This window comes from Arachis hypogaea, chromosome 15 (assembly GCF_003086295.3).
Source record: "Arachis hypogaea cultivar Tifrunner chromosome 15, arahy.Tifrunner.gnm2.J5K5, whole genome shotgun sequence".
Taxonomy (NCBI): domain Eukaryota; kingdom Viridiplantae; phylum Streptophyta; class Magnoliopsida; order Fabales; family Fabaceae; genus Arachis; species Arachis hypogaea.
Genome location: NC_092050.1, coordinates 154,950,952 through 154,969,241, shown reverse-complemented (window position 1 = coordinate 154,969,241; position 18,290 = coordinate 154,950,952). Strand labels below are relative to the sequence as shown.

At 29.5% G+C, this 18,290-nt stretch overlaps 2 protein-coding genes across 2 annotated transcripts; both read right to left on the bottom strand.

Annotated features, from left to right (window-relative positions):
• Positions 1-4,057: 4,057 nt before the first annotated feature.
• LOC112751575 (alpha-galactosidase) lies at positions 4,058-12,496 on the bottom strand. The gene is made up of 15 exons (XM_025800763.3): positions 12,028-12,496; positions 9,388-9,446; positions 8,636-8,692; positions 8,456-8,490; positions 8,072-8,175; positions 7,906-7,981; positions 7,749-7,807; positions 7,613-7,678; positions 7,267-7,350; positions 7,077-7,141; positions 6,028-6,110; positions 5,831-5,921; positions 5,678-5,727; positions 4,830-4,970; positions 4,058-4,343 (listed from the first exon to the last, which is right to left on the bottom strand). The coding sequence occupies exons 1-15, from the start codon at positions 12,186-12,188 to the stop codon at positions 4,257-4,259; spliced, it is 1,218 nt and encodes a 405-aa protein (XP_025656548.1). The 5' UTR covers positions 12,189-12,496; the 3' UTR covers positions 4,058-4,256.
• Positions 12,497-16,744: 4,248 nt separating this feature from the next.
• LOC114925392 (uncharacterized) lies at positions 16,745-17,518 on the bottom strand. The gene has a single exon (XM_029293028.1). The coding sequence runs from the start codon at positions 17,516-17,518 to the stop codon at positions 16,745-16,747; it is 774 nt and encodes a 257-aa protein (XP_029148861.1).
• Positions 17,519-18,290: the final 772 nt, after the last annotated feature.

The following is an 18,290-nucleotide window of genomic DNA, read 5'->3' as shown; positions in this document are numbered from 1 at the left end:
CTCAGGCAGAATTAATTGTTTATCTTTAAGCAACACATCAAAAATCTGATCATATTTCGAAATATCAAAACTATATTTTTCCCACTCTTTAGTTTTGAATCATTTGACTTCTCATTACTAGGGAGTTTTTTTAGTAAGGAACAAACATATGGAGGAACCTTCTTAAGTTCAGCCAAATCGACCTCTGGCTCAAGGTCGAACTCCTCCTCTGATGAATCCATGGTCACATAAGCAACCTTCTCCTTTTGAGTAAAAGATCTACTCTTTAACTTTTGTTCATTCCTATATTTCTCCTTTTCTTTCTTTATTAATTTGACCTGACGAACCCTTTCAGCCAAATGGACCAAGTCAGGGATATGGACATTTAGCAATTTTCGACGCATATAAAATCCTAGCCCCATAACTGCTATTTTCACCATTTCACTCTCAGGCAACGACATATAGCACCCACTTCTAGCATTCTTGAAATGTATCATTTAATCATCAATGGTTTCACCATCCTCACGTTTCAAAGCAACTAGATCGGTAACTGCTACATTCAATTACCCTCGATAAAACTAAGCGTGAAAAGCAGTTTCCAACTGATTCCATGTCGTTATCAAATTCAGTCTGAGATTCGAAAACCAAGTAAACGCATTCTTCGTTAATGAAGAAGGAAAAACTTCATTTTCAAATTCTCATCATTAGCTAAATTTCCAATCTCGAATAAATATCGAGCAACATGTTTAGTAGTTGATTCTCCAACCTCCCCTGCAAATTTTATGATTATCTTTGGATTTTTCACCCCTCTTAGCACTTCATCCATTTGAACAACTTGAGGAAAAGCAGACACAAAATGGGATCCATTCATAAAACCAACATTCAGACCAACTCAATTGAGCACTTCCTCCACAATTCTTGTGACTTGATAACGTTCACCACCATGATTAACACGTAAATCTGGCTAGAACCTCATCTGCATCTTGACCACGGAGAATTATCCGAGGATTTTTTCTATTTAAAATATTGTTTTCATTTTGAAACACATTTTCAAATCCCTCGTTATTCTCCCTGGCATCATGCCTTTCACCTTCCTCATAATCAATGATTCGAACAATTCGTTCGACTTGTCTAGCAAGGCGTTCGAATTTCGATTCGTGATCAGTCATTATAGGGTCTAGAATTGTGGTCATTTGTTGAGTCAACAAATTGACTAAGTCATGATAACTTTCCTCTACTTGTTATCGATATACTGCCATAGAATTAGCAGCATTCGAAGTAGAGTCCACATTATAGTCACGAGAGTACTCGAAATGTTGTTGTGGGTTTTGAGCATTATTCCCTCTATTTACACTCCCAAATTGAACAGGAGGAATAAAACTACTCATCGGTGGAGTATAACCGGGAGGAAGGCCATAAGGGGGCCAACCAGTAATTATTGGAGGCTAGATTGGTGGTAAAGCACCACGCGGAGGAATACTACGTCCCATAGCTCCAGTTTGTACGGTAGTAACCGCTATACTTTCACTTCCAATTACACCTTCCGAACGTGAAGTCATGTCCGCAGATTGCACCATTACTGGTATGCTGTCATTGGTGGACGAACCACCATTCACATTTGACAATTCATCAGTCATGTGAATGATCTTTCCACTTCTCAATCGCATACACCAAATGATACCAAAAACTATTTGACACGCTTCAATTTAAAACTGTTCCACTGGGTGTGCCAATTTGTTTTGTCGATTTTTAGCAAATCGATGGTGGTTCGATATCTAATAGTCTGGGAGCGAAACTTACTCCTCTTTTGCAGGTACCAGTTTTTTATACATGCATCAAAGTGTCTTAAATTAGACGAGTATCAAAATAAAAAGTAAATTAAAATTTGTAAAAGAATGAAGGAAGTGAACAACAAAGCATTCGAAAAGTAAATTGACTGAAATCGAAAAAAGGTTGCATTAAAATTAAAAAAAAAAAGTAGTAAAATACCTTCGATTGGATCAAAGGACTTTTGACATGAAAATTAAAGGTGCTGGAATGTAAATATGGCAAGGAAATTAAATGGTGCTTGAAAGATAAATTGGATGGAAAAAGTAAAGTTTTACAGAAATTATAAATGGAAAAATAAAGACAAGTGGAAGGAACCCTACAGAAATTTGACTCGAAGCAAACTCAGAAAGTCGCTTGGATGTGAGTGTGCGTGAGTAATTTCTGAAGTAAAATTCCAACTCTTATTTCTTAAAACTTCCTAATATTTATAACCCACATCTCTAACCGGCCCCTAATCACACAATACTGCCTTGTGTGCAGATTCTTAGGTAACCGTTCCCGCTCTTCTGCCTATAGACGTTGCCCATAAATTTCTCATTCGGAGAAAGCTTTCAACTTTTCAACTTAGCATAACCGCTCGATTCTCTATTCGAGCAACTATTTGATTTCTTACTCAAATGCTTGCTTGACTATGCTAGGTCAATTTAATAAGGAATTCGAATCGCGAGTTCGTGTCGAGTAACTCTCGATTAGTGCCTGCACGTGCGCCCTTTTTGACCTTTGTTCTCACTCTAACATCTCTTCAATATCTCGAATTAGCTTATCCTAGTGGAAGACATTTTCCGACTAATACTACCTTTTTATATCACTAATTCTTCTCAAAATATCTATATAAACAATAATCTCTCTCTCACCCAAGCATACATATAAATATGAGCGGAGAAGCTCCATTTACACCTCTGTTTTAATAAAAAAGAAATCATTTTTTCTATTGATTATATTTGTATATATTTTAGATTCTTTAGTTGTTGTTGGTTGTATATGTCAATCATTTTTTGTAATTTTTTGTACTTGTATATATGTGTTAACAAGAAAATTTGATTAATTTTTGTGAAGGATGATTTTTTACTATGTTGTTGTTGTGTTGCATATTCTTTTGCCAGAATTCAACGGGTCAATAATAAATAGGGAAGAATAATTTCTTTGGATGGGTAATAAATTTAGAAGGAGTCAAGTGTAGTGCAGGAGGATATTTTTGGAGAAGACGAGGGATTAAGAAAGATGACAGTATTTTTGTCCCAAAATTTTTTGAACGCAAAAAAAATTTTAAGAATAATTTTAATTTTTGGATAAAATTTTAGAGACTAAAATTATACTTCATTTGTTAACTTGTCATGTTTATGGACTTGATAACTTATCTTATTCATCAGTTCAATATGTTGTAAGTTACAAACTTTAATTTGTATGAGTTGTAAGTAAAGTTAAAATACTTGACTATGAATCATCATCTTTGACCGTGTAATAAGTTTTTCAAAATTTTCATCTTTCAATTTAAATTGATTTTAAGGATAAAAGTCAAATTAGTCCCTAAAAAATAAGGCATTTTTTAAATTGTTCTTAAAATATTTTTTTTAATTAAATTAGTCTTTTAAAGATTAAAAATTAATCATATCTGTCGTTCAGTTACTCCATTCACAATTTTTTTTAATGGTTGATGATATAAAATGTTAACTGATAAAATATATGACACATAACATGTTCAATTAAACATTGAATAAATATGTTTATGAAAATCTATCAATTTAGTCACTAAATCATATTAGAAATATAATTTTTGTAATTGAAAAAAATAATTAAATTAATAAATTTTCATAAACATATTTGGTCAATATCAATTAGACAGTATTATATATGTTATCAATTAACGTTTTACAACATCAATTTTTGAAGAAAATTGTTAATGGAATGACTGAAAGACAAATATGATTAATTCGTAATATTTGAAGAATTAATTTAATTAAAAAAATTTTTTTAAAATAAATTTAAAAAATATCTTATCTTTTAAGGACTAATTTAACTACTAACCCTTGATTTTAAATTAATCACAATATATATAATTGTGATTCTTTCTTGAAGCATCCTGTTTTCTCCTAAACCAAATTACTTAATCATCAAAATTTATTTTACTTTCTCACATTTTCGTTAAAAACGAAAACAAATCTTAGAAAGGCATATTGTATCCAAATCAAGTGCATCTAAACAACAACAACAACAACAACAACAACAACAACAACAATAATAATAATAATAATAATAATAATAATAATAATAACCTTAATTAAGAGACGAACATAACTTACATTTTCCCCTTACACTTCCTATTATTATTGACTACTTAATTTCCTCTGTTTTCTTTCTTCTTTGAAGATGGAAACATTGAAAGTTGCCAAAAAAATTTTGAGTACTTGGAATCCTGTTTAGTTTTTGTCTTTTATGAATTCAATATCTTAGTTGGGAGTGAGGATATACATCTTACAAACATGTGAATCTAATTCAGCAGAAATTTCTCCTGAAACTGATGATGTTGTTGAATGCTGCCAAAAAAACAAAAAAATACAAATATATAATCAAAACAATTATGTATCAAAATGTTCTACATTATTGTTGTATGGCCATTTGTTAGTTCAGAGACTGGTACTAAAATTTCTGTCTCTGTCTCTAAAATTTCAGTATTTCAGTACCTCCAAAAAATAGGGACACAAGTGACTGAAATTTTTAGAGATGGAGACTGAAACTTTAATAACATTTTATACCTAAAATACTTTCATTTCAATTAATTAATTCCAATTTTACCCTTTGTGTAAATTAAATTAGAGTTTTATTCTTGTTTCAATTCCTGTCTCTCATTTTGCACCAAACAGAATACTGAGATTTATTTCAATCCCTGTCTCTTAGTCTCTGTCTCTCAGTTTCAGTCTTTTCATCTTTGTCTCTCCACCAAACACTACCTAGGGATTAATTTTTTTTAAATTTATTTTATCAGCAACTAATTTCTCTAATATTATAAAAAGAAATCTAACCTCCCATAAATCTCTTGCATGAACTGAAGTTGCAGATTTTAGGCCTAAATCAGACCATGAAGCTGTTACTTTTGCTTTTGATGAGCTTCGATTCCATAAGATCACTGCCACCTTGTTTCCACTAAGAGGACCTGCCCAAACCTACAACAATTTTCTCTTCTAATAAGGTACTATCATAATTTTGCAATTTCACCTAGAATAATTTTGATGCAATTAATTTAGTATACAGAAATATTGTACAAATAAAATATTTTTGTTATTGACGTCATTACAAAAACAATATAGCAAGTACAAGAAAAAAAAAAGAAAAAAAATTAATAATACTAGAGAGATAATAAAATAATTTAAATTTATTTTATTTAATATTTATTTATTATAAAATACATTAAATAAAGGCTAATTTTTTTTATATGGAAAAAATATTAGTATGTTTGTTAAAAATGAGGTTATTTTGTGTAATTACAGGTGAGTGAATTTTGCAGATAAAAAGTCAACACGCAAGGTGCGTATTGAACACATGTCATCATCTTGTCAACACGCAAGATGCATGTTGAACACTTTTTTTATACATCTACAATCCCAAAAGCTTAAACTGATAAAAAAAATAATACTAATGGTTATATCTCTAATACTGAATTGAACATCTCTAAATCCTCATTATACACATTATACAAATATTCCATTAGCTCTCTATACTACCTCTACTGTAATACACTTCAAATATCCATCTTCAACCCTCTTCATCTCTATATTAAAATAATTTCTATTAAATAAAATACAAAATAATAAATTTTAATAATTTTTTGCTAATATTTTTTTGTTATTAAACATTTTTAAAAAAAATTTACCTCCAAACCATTATTACTTTTCACCTTCTTTCCTTGAACTCCTAGTTTGTCTGCAATATATATGAAAGTAAATAGCTTAAAAGGCATTCATTGTTTAATAAATTTTAATAATAATAATAATTATTATTATTAGATTTGAGCTTTTTCTCTTGCCTTGGTTTACAGCAATAACTTCTGAATTGCTTAGCAGTTCCTTTGTGGTCTTATCAAGGGCTCGAATATCACAACCAATCAACAGAGGAGCCTATAAATTAAAGAAAGAAAAAAAAAAAAAAAAGCAAAATAGTTATAATATATATAACATACATTTTGTCCATAAAATTTTGTGACATATATAGAAATGAAAATACCTTAGCTAATGCCCATATGCTAAAATGGGCACGGTATTCTTCTGTTGTCATGCCTCCATTTCCAATTTCAAGCATGTCAGGATCTGTTCATAGAAATTTATAATATATAGTTATTTTAATTTATTAAATACAAAATTAATGCATTATAAACGTTGAATATAATTTACTCTTCAAAAAAATCACTTTATTTTAAGATCCTTGACAAATGTTCTCCGATAAGTTTCAATCTTAATTTATCTTTTTAGTTAATTTTTTAATATTTAAATAAGTAAAAATTTAAAAATATATATTAATTTTTAGAAACATCAAAAAATTAAGAAAAAAAAATCAAAGTCCTTTTTATTAAAAATTGAAAGAATAAATTAAGACTTTTATTATTTTTAATAACAAATATACTGTAGTAACTAGGGCTAGAAGTGAGTCAAGCCAACTCATGAGCTAGCTCGAGCTCGACTCGTTAATAGTTCGATAAGCTAAACTCATGAGCTAGTGAGCCAAACTTGAGCTTGGAATTAAGCTCATAAATTAAATGAGTCAAGCTTGAGTTTGGATAAGCTTAGTTCATTAGCTCATGAGCTGACTCGATTATATATATATATATAATTATAATTATTAATACACATATCCTATATGCATTTAATCTATACTTTAAATATTATATATATTAATGATCTTAATTATTTAAAATTTTATATTTATTTTTTACATATAATTTTAATGTAGGACATAAATAAAAATTTATAATTTATTGATAGATAACAATATATAAAATTGATCTTTTAAAATATATAAGTTATAATTTATTGATATAGAATTATAGATTATGTATTTATGTTTCTATTATTTGAGCCAGCTCGTGAGTTCGAGCCAACTCGTGAGCTTTCAATGAGTCGAACTTGAGATTTAAGAAATATGCTCGATTATTAATGAGGCGAGCTGTGAGCTAAGCTCAATTTTTGTGAGCCGAGCTTGGGCTTGGTCTAGCTCAACTCAGTTCAGCTCACTTCCGGCCCTAATAACAACGAATAATAATAAAGATAGATAATTACCATTCCATCCTCCAGGTCCAGCATGAGAAGCCCATTTGTCATTTTGATCTGCAAGAGATGTCATGCTGCACAATGTTGAAAAACAAATTCCAACAAGGGAATTAAATTTCTCATAAACCACATTATTATTATTATTATTATTATTATTATTATTATTATTATTATTATTATTATTATTATTGATAGTCACCTGTCCCAGTTATCTTTAATGTCTCCAGTTGTTCTCCAACTATTTCCAACACCTGGGGCCCAAATTGCTGGATCTTCCAATCCCCTGTGTTTGAAAAGAAAATTGCAACGAAGAATGTTAGGGCCAGCAATTTTTGTGATTTGTAGTCATTAAATAATTATTAATGATGATTTTAATGGTGTGAGATTTCATCTAATGACTCACTTTTTTTTGCTGGTTACATGCTGACCAGAATTTAACAAAGTTACTCGCCCCTAAATTTTTTCAATTGGAATTTCTAAACATATAAGTAATCAATGTTCCTAAGAAATAAACATGTTTATGATATTCAACTACTCTATCTCACCATTCACACATAGAGAAGAAGATTGATCTTCCAGAGTTTAATAAAGCTTTACTCATTCTTGGGTACCTGATTCATAAATAAAATCTATAAATTCATTGATTATATATATATATTATTAAATCCCATTAATTAATACCTCTCTTTGGGGCTTATATTATTGTTGTTACAATTATCATACTTCAAGTAGTCAACTCCCTAAAATAACATTGAAAACATAAGTTAATTATACATACATGAATCGAAATAAAAAAATTTTATATAAGTATAAAATGACTTTTAAATGAATATATTACCCAAGAAGCAAATGTTTTTGCATCTTGTACTTCATGTCCCAGTGATCCAGGCATAGTTTTGCTGCATGTCTGATTTCTACAAAGATTTTAATCATTTTATTGTAATTAAAAAATTAAAAATAATAAATTTTTAATATTAATATTGTGTTTAATCTGAGATACATACCCAGCATCGGAATAAATTCCTAACTTTAAACCTTTGCTATGAACATAATCGGCTAGAGCCTTAATTCCTGAAGGGAATGTTGAAGCTTTTGCAACCAAATTGCCCTATCACAAAAAAATAAAAACATTTTTATCATGTGAATTTTCTCGTGATCACTTGATATAATTAATTAACTGTAATTTTTTAGTATTAATTTTTCGATTATTCAGTAACTAATCTCTCTCAATTAATGTTAGCATCAGCATTCTGTATTTTATTTTTATCCTTTTGCTTTTTTTTTTTTTATCATTAACTACATATATAGCTTACTTGCAACTTGCAAGCATAACATTTTTTTTTTAATTTTAATAATAGTAATAAATAATAAATAATATTATTCATTACCTGTGAGTCTCGGTTCAATTCTCCCCAACAATCATCTAAAAAAAGAAAATATTAAGATTTTTCCAATATATAGTAGATGAATTGAATGATAGTTATTGGTAATGATAATAATGTTTACTCCTATATAATAATAATAATAATAATAATTATTATTATTATTATTATAAATTTTTGTCGTACCTATGTTGATATAATGGTATCCCAAAGCAGAAAGACCCGTTGACACCATTGCATCAGCTGCATATTGAAAGATATATAAATAACATATGTTATTAGTTTTTAATTCTATCTATAAAATATTAATATACGTCCAATTGTGTTAGAAATAAAATATTTTGCATTGATTTAATTTAATTTAAAATCATTTGAAATGAAAATAAAACATTATATTTGGAATTAATTATATAAAATAAAAATATTTAATTTAAAAATTGATATAATAACTTAATTTATAATTTTATTATTATTTATTTACTGTACAATCTTCATTCAACCATCAGAAAATCACTTTTTATATTATTATTATTATTATTATTATTATTATTATTATTATTATTATTATTATTATTATTATTATTATTATTTATTTCAAATCATCTTCTTATACATTAATAGTTTAATACTGTTTAAATGGTAAAAATGACTTTTTATACTTTTAGTACTCCAAATAATTTCAATTCTAATTAAATTATATATATGTATAAAAGATTTGAGGCAAGTGTATGTTAAAGCAAATTCGTATGATTTATAAAATCAATTTAATTCTTGGTTTTCAAAACAAAACAAAAAATATTTTAAAATATATTATTGTGTATAAAAATAATTTTTATTAATTGTATTCCAAATACACCCTAAATGATTCTTAAATATATTATCGTATTAAAAATCAAACGTCTGTGATTATAGTTTCATCAAGTTATAACGGCGTTTACCTGTTTGTCGAATCAAGTCTTCGTTAATTTGGCAGTCAAAGTGATTCCAGCTATTCCATCTGATTTATCAATAATTGCTCATTTAATATATGCAAGATATTATATTCGCAATTGATTTTTTTATGGAAAACTGAAAGTAATATAGAACCACTTTTTAATACTAAGGAAATGGATCCTTTCCAGTTTTTTCAACACTTGACAAAATACAGTGCAATCTCTCACTTTTGATTTTAATAGTGGGACCAGAAATAAATAAGAGAGAGAATATGGTGAATGGTTAGATTAAACACTGCACACCATCCAGTTTTTTATTCACTGGAGAGGATCCACTCCCTTAATACTAATACTCCTTATTCTATTAAAAAAACATAAACTATACCAACTAACTAGGATGATTATTGGTCTTCTTAATAGATATAATTACAAATCTAACATCTCTTATATATAAAATTTTTACACAATTTATAAGTGTATATGAGATATCATTTTTTTCATGAACTAATTTTTAAAATTGAGTTCAATTTATCCAATCTCAATCTTAACATAGTATGACTAGAAATGTCAAATAAATCAGGTTAGACGGATTCATTTAAGCTTAATTTGCCTAAATCCGTTTCATAGACTTTAATTTTCAAGCCTAGATCATTAATGACCAGTCTATGTCGAATTAAACCGGCTGCCCTATTAATTTTTAAAAAATTTAATTTTCGGATTAAAAATAATATTTTAACAAAAAATGTTACTTTTAGACAAAAAAAAAATCTTAAACAAACAAAGTTTTTTTAGTGGTTAGAGTCGGATATTTGAGTCGATAAAAAATTATATTTAAAAAAGTATTTTTTTTTTCTTTTATAAAACACAAAAGTTTAAACAGTTACTTTAATCTGTTATTTTTTAGATTAATCGTCGGACTCAATTCATTTAATCTAAAATTTAAATGAATCTGATTTTATTGGCAAAAGTCTACTTGTTTAAACAGATAAACAAGTTGATCCAACGAATTTAATTAACCCATTTTAATGACCATAGTAAGCATCACGGTTTATATATCAATGTTATTGGGCGTAATCTCTCGTCTCATAAACTAATTTTTTAGGTTGAGTTAAACTTACTCAATTTTAATTCTAATAAATATCTTAATCTTTAAACAGAATATTTAGACTTGTCAAGAATTTAATTTAAAAAAAAAAAAAAAACAAATTTCTCACTGAAAAGACTACTTAGTTCTTCATGGAATTTTTGTCATGTGAGCTGGATAACAACGTTAATACTATTTGTAGTAATAAAATCTAAATTATAAAGCTCCGATCCCTAATACTTAAGTTGTCAAATGAAAATGATAAAGCTTGGCTGAAAATGTGAAGATAAATAATCGAAATAATGTTGGTTGTTATTATATATCATTATTGATTGTCCAACCCCAATATATCAATAATGGATACTTACTTATTAGCTTTATATGCATATATAAATTAAAGCTGGTAGGGTAAACACAACAACAAATAATAGCAACTAACTCGAGATAAGATTGGATTATTGTTCCCTATAAATAGTGGCTTAGGTAAATCAATATATAATATATATCTATAAACAAATGCAAGGACACGTAATTAATGGCTCTAGCTTGCACCTAATGTTTTGATGTTGAGGTGTGTTATAAAGTCCACAAATTAAATCATGGTTTATATATATTTAGCACTAACTAATGCGACGATATGCATCATCTTGTGACCAAGCACTATTATGGGTATCCATGTGAGACTTATCCATATGGTTTTGTGCGTATACAAAAATAAAAATCAACTCAGGATTTGACACATTATTGATGGTTATGTTACATATTCTACACCTACCCTATTAAATCAATTGGTTATAACCACTTATTTCTGGATTTTTTTTTTTTTTTTGCCTTATCAATTAAGGAGTTTTTATGATATTAGAAGGAAAAAAGTTACAATAATGAAACCTAATTATTGGTGTAGAAGAGTCTTTGAACGAGAATATATAAGCCTTTTTCAACTAAATTAAGTCTTGTTATAACATACATTAAGAATAATCACACTACAATAAACTTTTGGAATAACGATCCATTTGATTTTTGCGATCGATCAGGTTTTATAATAACCAAAAAATAATTGGTCTTTATCTAGCATCAGTTTAGCCACCAATATCAAAACCGTATTCAATTTGATCGCTGAAAGGATTGTTAATTTAAAATTTAGCTACAAACACTAAAATCATTCTAATTGGTCACTAAAGCTAAATTAGTAACCATTTAGTGACTAAAACAAAAAATTAGGTTTTTGAATCTTTTAAAAACTCTTGGTTGTTAAATTGGTCATTAATTTTTAATTTAGTGGCCAATCAACTATACATACCACAAAAAATTATTAGAATAGTGATTGATTTTAACCATTAACAAAAAAAATATAAAAAAAAAGTATGGTTATATACTTAAATAATGTAAGAAAAATGTTAGAAAATTGACGCTTTTTTTTTCTACATTTGAATTAATATTAACTATTTTTTTTTTCTTGTTGACACTGAAAGTGTTAGCTTCTTAGCATTGTCTATAATAAGATATAAATGATAATAAATGAAAAATAAGATTAAAGAATTAATTAAAGGAGGTAGGCATACCCCATGGGTGGTGTAAGGCCGAGTAAGGACGATCCATTATTATTGTCCAACAATAAACGATGAGATGCTGATGATGATGAAGATGAAGATGTTGAAGTAATAAACAGCAGAAGAAGGAGCCACAACCACAACGCAACCCCTTTCTTCCATGCCATATTCATGGAATCACCACCTGATATATGTATATATTATTTTGTTCTGGTGGGAAATATCGAAAGACTGAAGAATAAGAATAAATAAAAGAAGAGATCGGAATTCAAGAGAAGGAAGAGACAATAATGATAATAATAATAATAATAATAATAATGTTCAACTTGCTTGGAAGACACTGCAATTCAGTGTTCAAGCAATAATGATGGAAAGCACAGAGCTAAAGGCCTAAAGCCCATATATCTATATATATACATACATGGGTAAAGTTTACCATGCTTATGGCTACAATGATAATGGTGGGTAAACAGTTTTAGCTACATTCAAAAAATATTAAAATTATACTATTTAACGTTTTCGCAATATTTTTATTCTTTCAATTAAAAAACATTGTTAAATAATAAAAAATATTATTTTAATTTTAATTAATAAATACACTTTTAAGTAAAAGTGTGGTTAAAAGTATATAGTTATCGTAATCAATGTAACAAAATTAGATCAGATCGGATATGACTAAATTTTTTATCCGATTCGTACTAAAATCATTAGATTAGATCGGATCTAATAATATTAGTATTTTTTTAGAAATCGGATCTACAATTTGCGGATCGGGTCAGCTATCAAATATCGGATATACTCATCGAAAAAAAAAACAAATAATAGAAAAACATTTCTAATAATTAGGGGGTGAATGCGGATCGGATATGACTAAAATATTGATCCGATTTGCACTAAAATCATCGAATCGGATTCAATATCTACCGTTTTTACTTTTTAAACTTGAATCCGATCCACACATTTGTGGATTGGATCAAATCGGATATCTGATATATTCGCAAAGTATAAAAATATTTTAAGAAGCTTATTTTTATTAAAAAAATCAATAAAATTCTTTTTTTTTCATTCTTTTAAACATGTTTACTCTGATCTTAAAATATTATTAAACCTACTTTTTTTAAATAATAAAAATAAAATAATACAACATATATATATATATATATATGATAATTATTAGTTGAAATAAAAAAAATTACTTATTTATTTATTTATTTTTGCGAATCTACGGATATACGAATATCTACCTAAAATCCACAATCCGATTCTATTAGTGTATGAATCGGATCAATTTTCGCAATTTTTTGATCGGATTCGGATAAACACCGCGGATATGCAGATCGAATTCGATCCACGGACACCCCTACTATATAATAATCCAAAAAATAAAATATTCAAAAAATTTATTTTCCCTTTCTTTTACACTCACTTACTTCAAAAATACTATTAAAATATTTTTTAAAAGTAAAGTATCATTTTTTTCTCAAATATTTGGGATGAATAAGTCTCAAAATTGTCCATAATATATTTAAATCGTCCTTCTAACGTTTCAAAATCATCTCAATGTTGTCCTGTCATTAGTGATCTGTTAACATAATTGATGGTAGGACAATATTGAGACGATTTTGAAACATTAGGAATTTAAATAGGACGAAAATGTTGGGGACAAAAACGATGCATTAATTTAATTTTTTACTAAACATGATTATTCAATTATCTTTTAATCACATCTAAGTAAATTACTTTTATTCACATTACTTTTGTTCTAAGTGAATTTATTTTTACTTGATTAGATAATTTTTCTAAGAGTCATATATTATTTTTGTTCCAAATGTTTTCATCCTACCAAAGTCCCCAGCATTTCATAATCGTCTCAATATTGTCCAATCGTCAACTTTGTTAATAGATCATTAACGAAAGAATAATATTGAGACAATTTTAAAATGTCAGGAACTTAAATAAGACAATTTAAACGTTAGAAATAACTTCAAAACTTACCCCAAACGTTAATAAAAATAATATTTTACTCTTAAATAATAAAAATAATACAACTAAATTATATATAAATAATAATAAAAATATCAACTGGCCAATCAAATTTAATTATCCGACATTCTCACCACAACAATAAATAAATAATAATACAAATTTTAATATTCTAATATTCTAAAAGTGCAACATAAATTAAAAACTAAACCAAATAAAAAATTCTTAAACATAACATATATAATTTTTTAATTTATTTTGTAGATCTACAAATCCGTAGATACATAGATATAAAATTTACAGCCCAATTCTATTTAACTGCGAATCGAATCAAATATTACAAATTAGATTATATCCATAAATTATAAATCAAATGTAAATAAATAGATCGAATCTAATCCATAAACATCCCTATTCAATTTTGTCTCTACATATACACCATATGTATTGTACTATGTATGAAATCAAAGCTAAGTCAAAAGGACCTATATAAGTATTAGTAAAGACATCATCTAAGTTTAAATAATTATAAATATAATTATGATGATTTGAAAATATAGACAGGTTATATTAATTATTATATATTAGTCTTGCTAGCTCATGCATTATTGTCCAAAAGGATGCTGCAAAATAATTGTTAAATAATTTTAACTTTGTAGTTTGCACTACCAAAGAGTCAAAGACCAAGTTGCCTCGATTAAATCGGTCTTCGTATTTTAATAAGTGTAATTAGAGCTTTATATTAAATAAAAGTTTTCACTTTTCAGTTAGTTAAATTCACACTAGCCATTGGTTTTAAGAAAACAAATTATTCTTAAAGTATTTGCTTTTATGTTTAGGTTATTTAGGATAGAATAAATAATTTAAAATATTTTGATTTTTTTTTTCGAATGACAACGGTTAGTAGAGTATTTAAAAGAATTTGTTTAAGACAGAAATTTAATCATAAAATTTTAAATGATAAAAAATTTAGTTAAAAATTTAGTGAAATTGTTGAAATCTAAGTTGTTGTGAAACAAAAAGCAAACATTTTTAATACAATTGACGATGATGTATAAGTTTTGACAATATGACTTTTCTTGCAACGTTTCGATGATTTTTTTTTTTTTGAGTAGTACTAGGGAGCTAATGGCCTAAGCATACAATGTGTATAATGGGCTAAATTTTTTGTTTATGAATAAAATGAAATGAATAAAATGAACATCACCTATACTATCCAGAATAACCATCTCCGGATACCAGGGATAATAAACATCTCATGTTATAAAAAGCTAATTTTGGGTTCACCAAGGTTCAAACTTTTGACCTTCCGGATCTGGAACTCTAATACCATATCCTGAAACCACTCATCCCAAAAACATAACTTGACAGGATAATGTAACACTAATAATCATATCTCTAATACTTTCTAAACCTTCATTGTGCACATTGTACGCTTAGGTCATTGACTCCCTATACTTTCTCTTTTTTTTTTTTACTTTTCGATGATATATATATAGGGGACGAGTGGAGGCTTCGGTTCCCAACTTTTTAAAAGAAAGATTATAGTAATACGTTATTAAGTACGATCTAATTTTTTAAAAAATTTATTTAATATTTAGTTTAATATAAATAAAAATCTAATCTAATAACTTAAATATTAATGATTTCTAATATCTAAAAAATAAGTAACAATATTAAAAAAATCTGAAAATATATTATTACTAATATTTTTAAATTAAATAAAATTTTTTAAATCTCATAAAGTGAATTTTTTTTCTTCTTGTGAGCGTCCTTCTTGATTCATTTGGTATTAATTCTCTATGTTTCAGCTACTACAACTGAGAGATCTTTTTCAACTATGAATGTTGTGAAGAATAACTCAGAAACAAAATGAAAGATGAATTTCTTGCTAATTGTCTTTTAATTATATTAAAAAGAAAATTATTAAAAAATTTAACACAGATTCTATTATTGATAAATTTTATGATACAAAAAATCGACCACTTCGTTAATAAAAAATACATACATATTTTTTGTATTTTAAAATATATTATCTATCAATATATTTTTGTAATACATTTTACATTATATAATTTTTTGTATAATTTTTTAATATTATATATGTTATTAGCTAATATTTCTGAATCTGTCCCCGTATAAATATATATAGGATAAGTATATATAAGTATAGATTAGGGTAAAAAACCTAAACAAGCCAAAGGGAGATCAATTTGACACAAATAAGCCAAAGCAAATTCTGTTTCAGCAATCCACCAAGTGGCATTTCTATATAGTTCGAACCAAATAGGTTCGAACTCACCTTCCACATAATTCGAACCAAATAGGTTCGAATTACAGCTATACACCAAGCCTAAATAAATCGAACCAAATTGGTTCGAACCATAACTTAATAATTCGAACCTAATAGGTTCGAATTACAATGAGCATAACTTTACCAAGTAATTTGAAATAGGATGGTTCGAATTACTATGAATTCGTCACAGGAAGGAACTTAAGTTACAAACATAGTTTCCGCATCATCTCTTAATAAGAGTCCTACATTTTTTTTGCCGGTGTGCCTTAGAGAAACATTTCGTTTAAAACTGCGGTGGCAGAACATATTCATTAAGTAAAAATCCATTTGAGGTACATCGCAGTGACGTTAACAAATTTTATGCATCACCAACCACAAGTAAGAAAACCGATAATTGCGGAATCTAAAAGCTAAATTGAAATAACAAAAGAACCAAAGCCGCAAATACAGTTAATCATGTCCCCGTGTGTGCTCTGCGCCTCCGAGCTGTGGGCAACTCCGACGTGTGTGGCCGGGCTGCCGACAAAGCCCACATCTCTTTGGCCAGTTCGGATCAGCCTCGTCCATATTGGTCCGTATCCGAGTGGACCTGGGACGACCCTCTCTCGCACGCCTCTTATTGGGGTCAGGGATGACAGTCGGCCTGTCATATGGTGGCCAGAAACCCTCCGGAATGGGATGTGTAAAACCCATCTGATAGACACTGAAGACCGAACTAAGACGATACACCTGGTGGACATAAGGCTCCCATGTAAGCCGTGAGTAGGCACAGCATGCCAGTGCGTGGAGACACGGGAAATGAAGTGCCTGGAAGTATTCGCAGTCACATGTACGAGATGCAAGCGAGACTCTGTAGGTACCCAGTGAGAAAGAACCAGTCGGAGTTGTCTCTGCAACGGTGAACTCGGAGTTATCCCTGTCGTACACGGTAATCGTGAAGCACCTAGCCGTCTTCAAGTTGGCCTCTATACACTTCACCAAGTGCTGACTAAATTGTTGTCCGGTTCCCATCTGCGCCTCAGCCTCCCTCCCTTTGCGAACAAATAACTCGGCCAACCTTCCGTATGTTGCCTTCACTAGGGAGCACACAGGAAGGTTTCTGACGCCCTTGAGAATCGAGTTCACACACTCAGATATATTCGTCGTCATGTGTCCGAATCTACGCCCCTCATCACAATGCTGGGTCCACAAGGAATACTCAATCCGGTTAGCCCAGTCACACATCGCCGGGTCTTCGGACTTAAGAATATCAAACTAGTACTGGAACTCAACCTCGGTCTTAGCGTATGCCGCATTCACGAGTAGCCTCCTTGCGTCTTTGCCCTTGAAGGTGAGGGCAAAATTTGCCGCAACATGTCGAATACAAAATGCCCGGTATGCAGATGGAGGTAACCAGCCTCCTTCAGGAGCCTCAAGGGCGGCCTTGATGCCGTTATGCCTGTCCGAGATAACCAGCAGACCCGGCTGTGGTGTCACATGCTCACGCAGGTGGGAGAGAAAGAAAGACCACGACTCAGCATTCTCACCCTCGACTAACGCAAACGCGACGGGGAGTATGTTGGAGTTCCCGTCCTGTGCAATCGCGACAAGCAACGTTCCCCCATACTTGCCATACAGATGGGTTTCGTCAATACTAACTAGGGGCTTGCAATGACAGAATGCCTCGATGCATGGGGGAAAGGTCCAGAATAGTCTGTGAAAATAAGCTCGAGACTCGTCCACCTGTCCACTGACACGAACAGGGCTCGTCCTCAGCACAGCAACAGTACCAGGCATCGTCAACCGGACTCCTAACACCCACCTTGGGAGCTCGTTGTACGACTCATCCCAGTCACCATAGATGAGGGAAACAGCCTTCTGCTTCGCCAACCAGACCCTCCTGTAAGTCGGCATAAACCCAAAGTGTGCGGCGGTGGCATTTAGGAGCACCTTGATGCTGACGGATGCATCAGCCCTAACTATTGGCATAACGAATGCCGATATCACATGGTAATCC

Excerpts from the sequence above, each read along its gene's own strand:
- LOC112751575 (XM_025800763.3), bottom strand. The coding sequence starts at position 12,188 with ATGAATATGGCATGGAAGAAAGGGGTTGCGTTGTGGTTGTGGCTCCTT. Across the intron at positions 7,351-7,612 it reads TTCTTCTCTATGTGTGAATG|GGGATTGGAAGATCCAGCAA; the intron begins GTGAGATAGAGT and ends TTTCAAACACAG. Across the intron at positions 6,111-7,076 it reads TGGACCTGGAGGATGGAATG|ATCCTGACATGCTTGAAATT; the intron begins GTAATTATCTAT and ends TTCTATGAACAG.
- LOC114925392 (XM_029293028.1), bottom strand. The coding sequence starts at position 17,518 with ATGTGTGACTGGGCTAACCGGATTGAGTATTCCTTGTGGACCCAGCAT.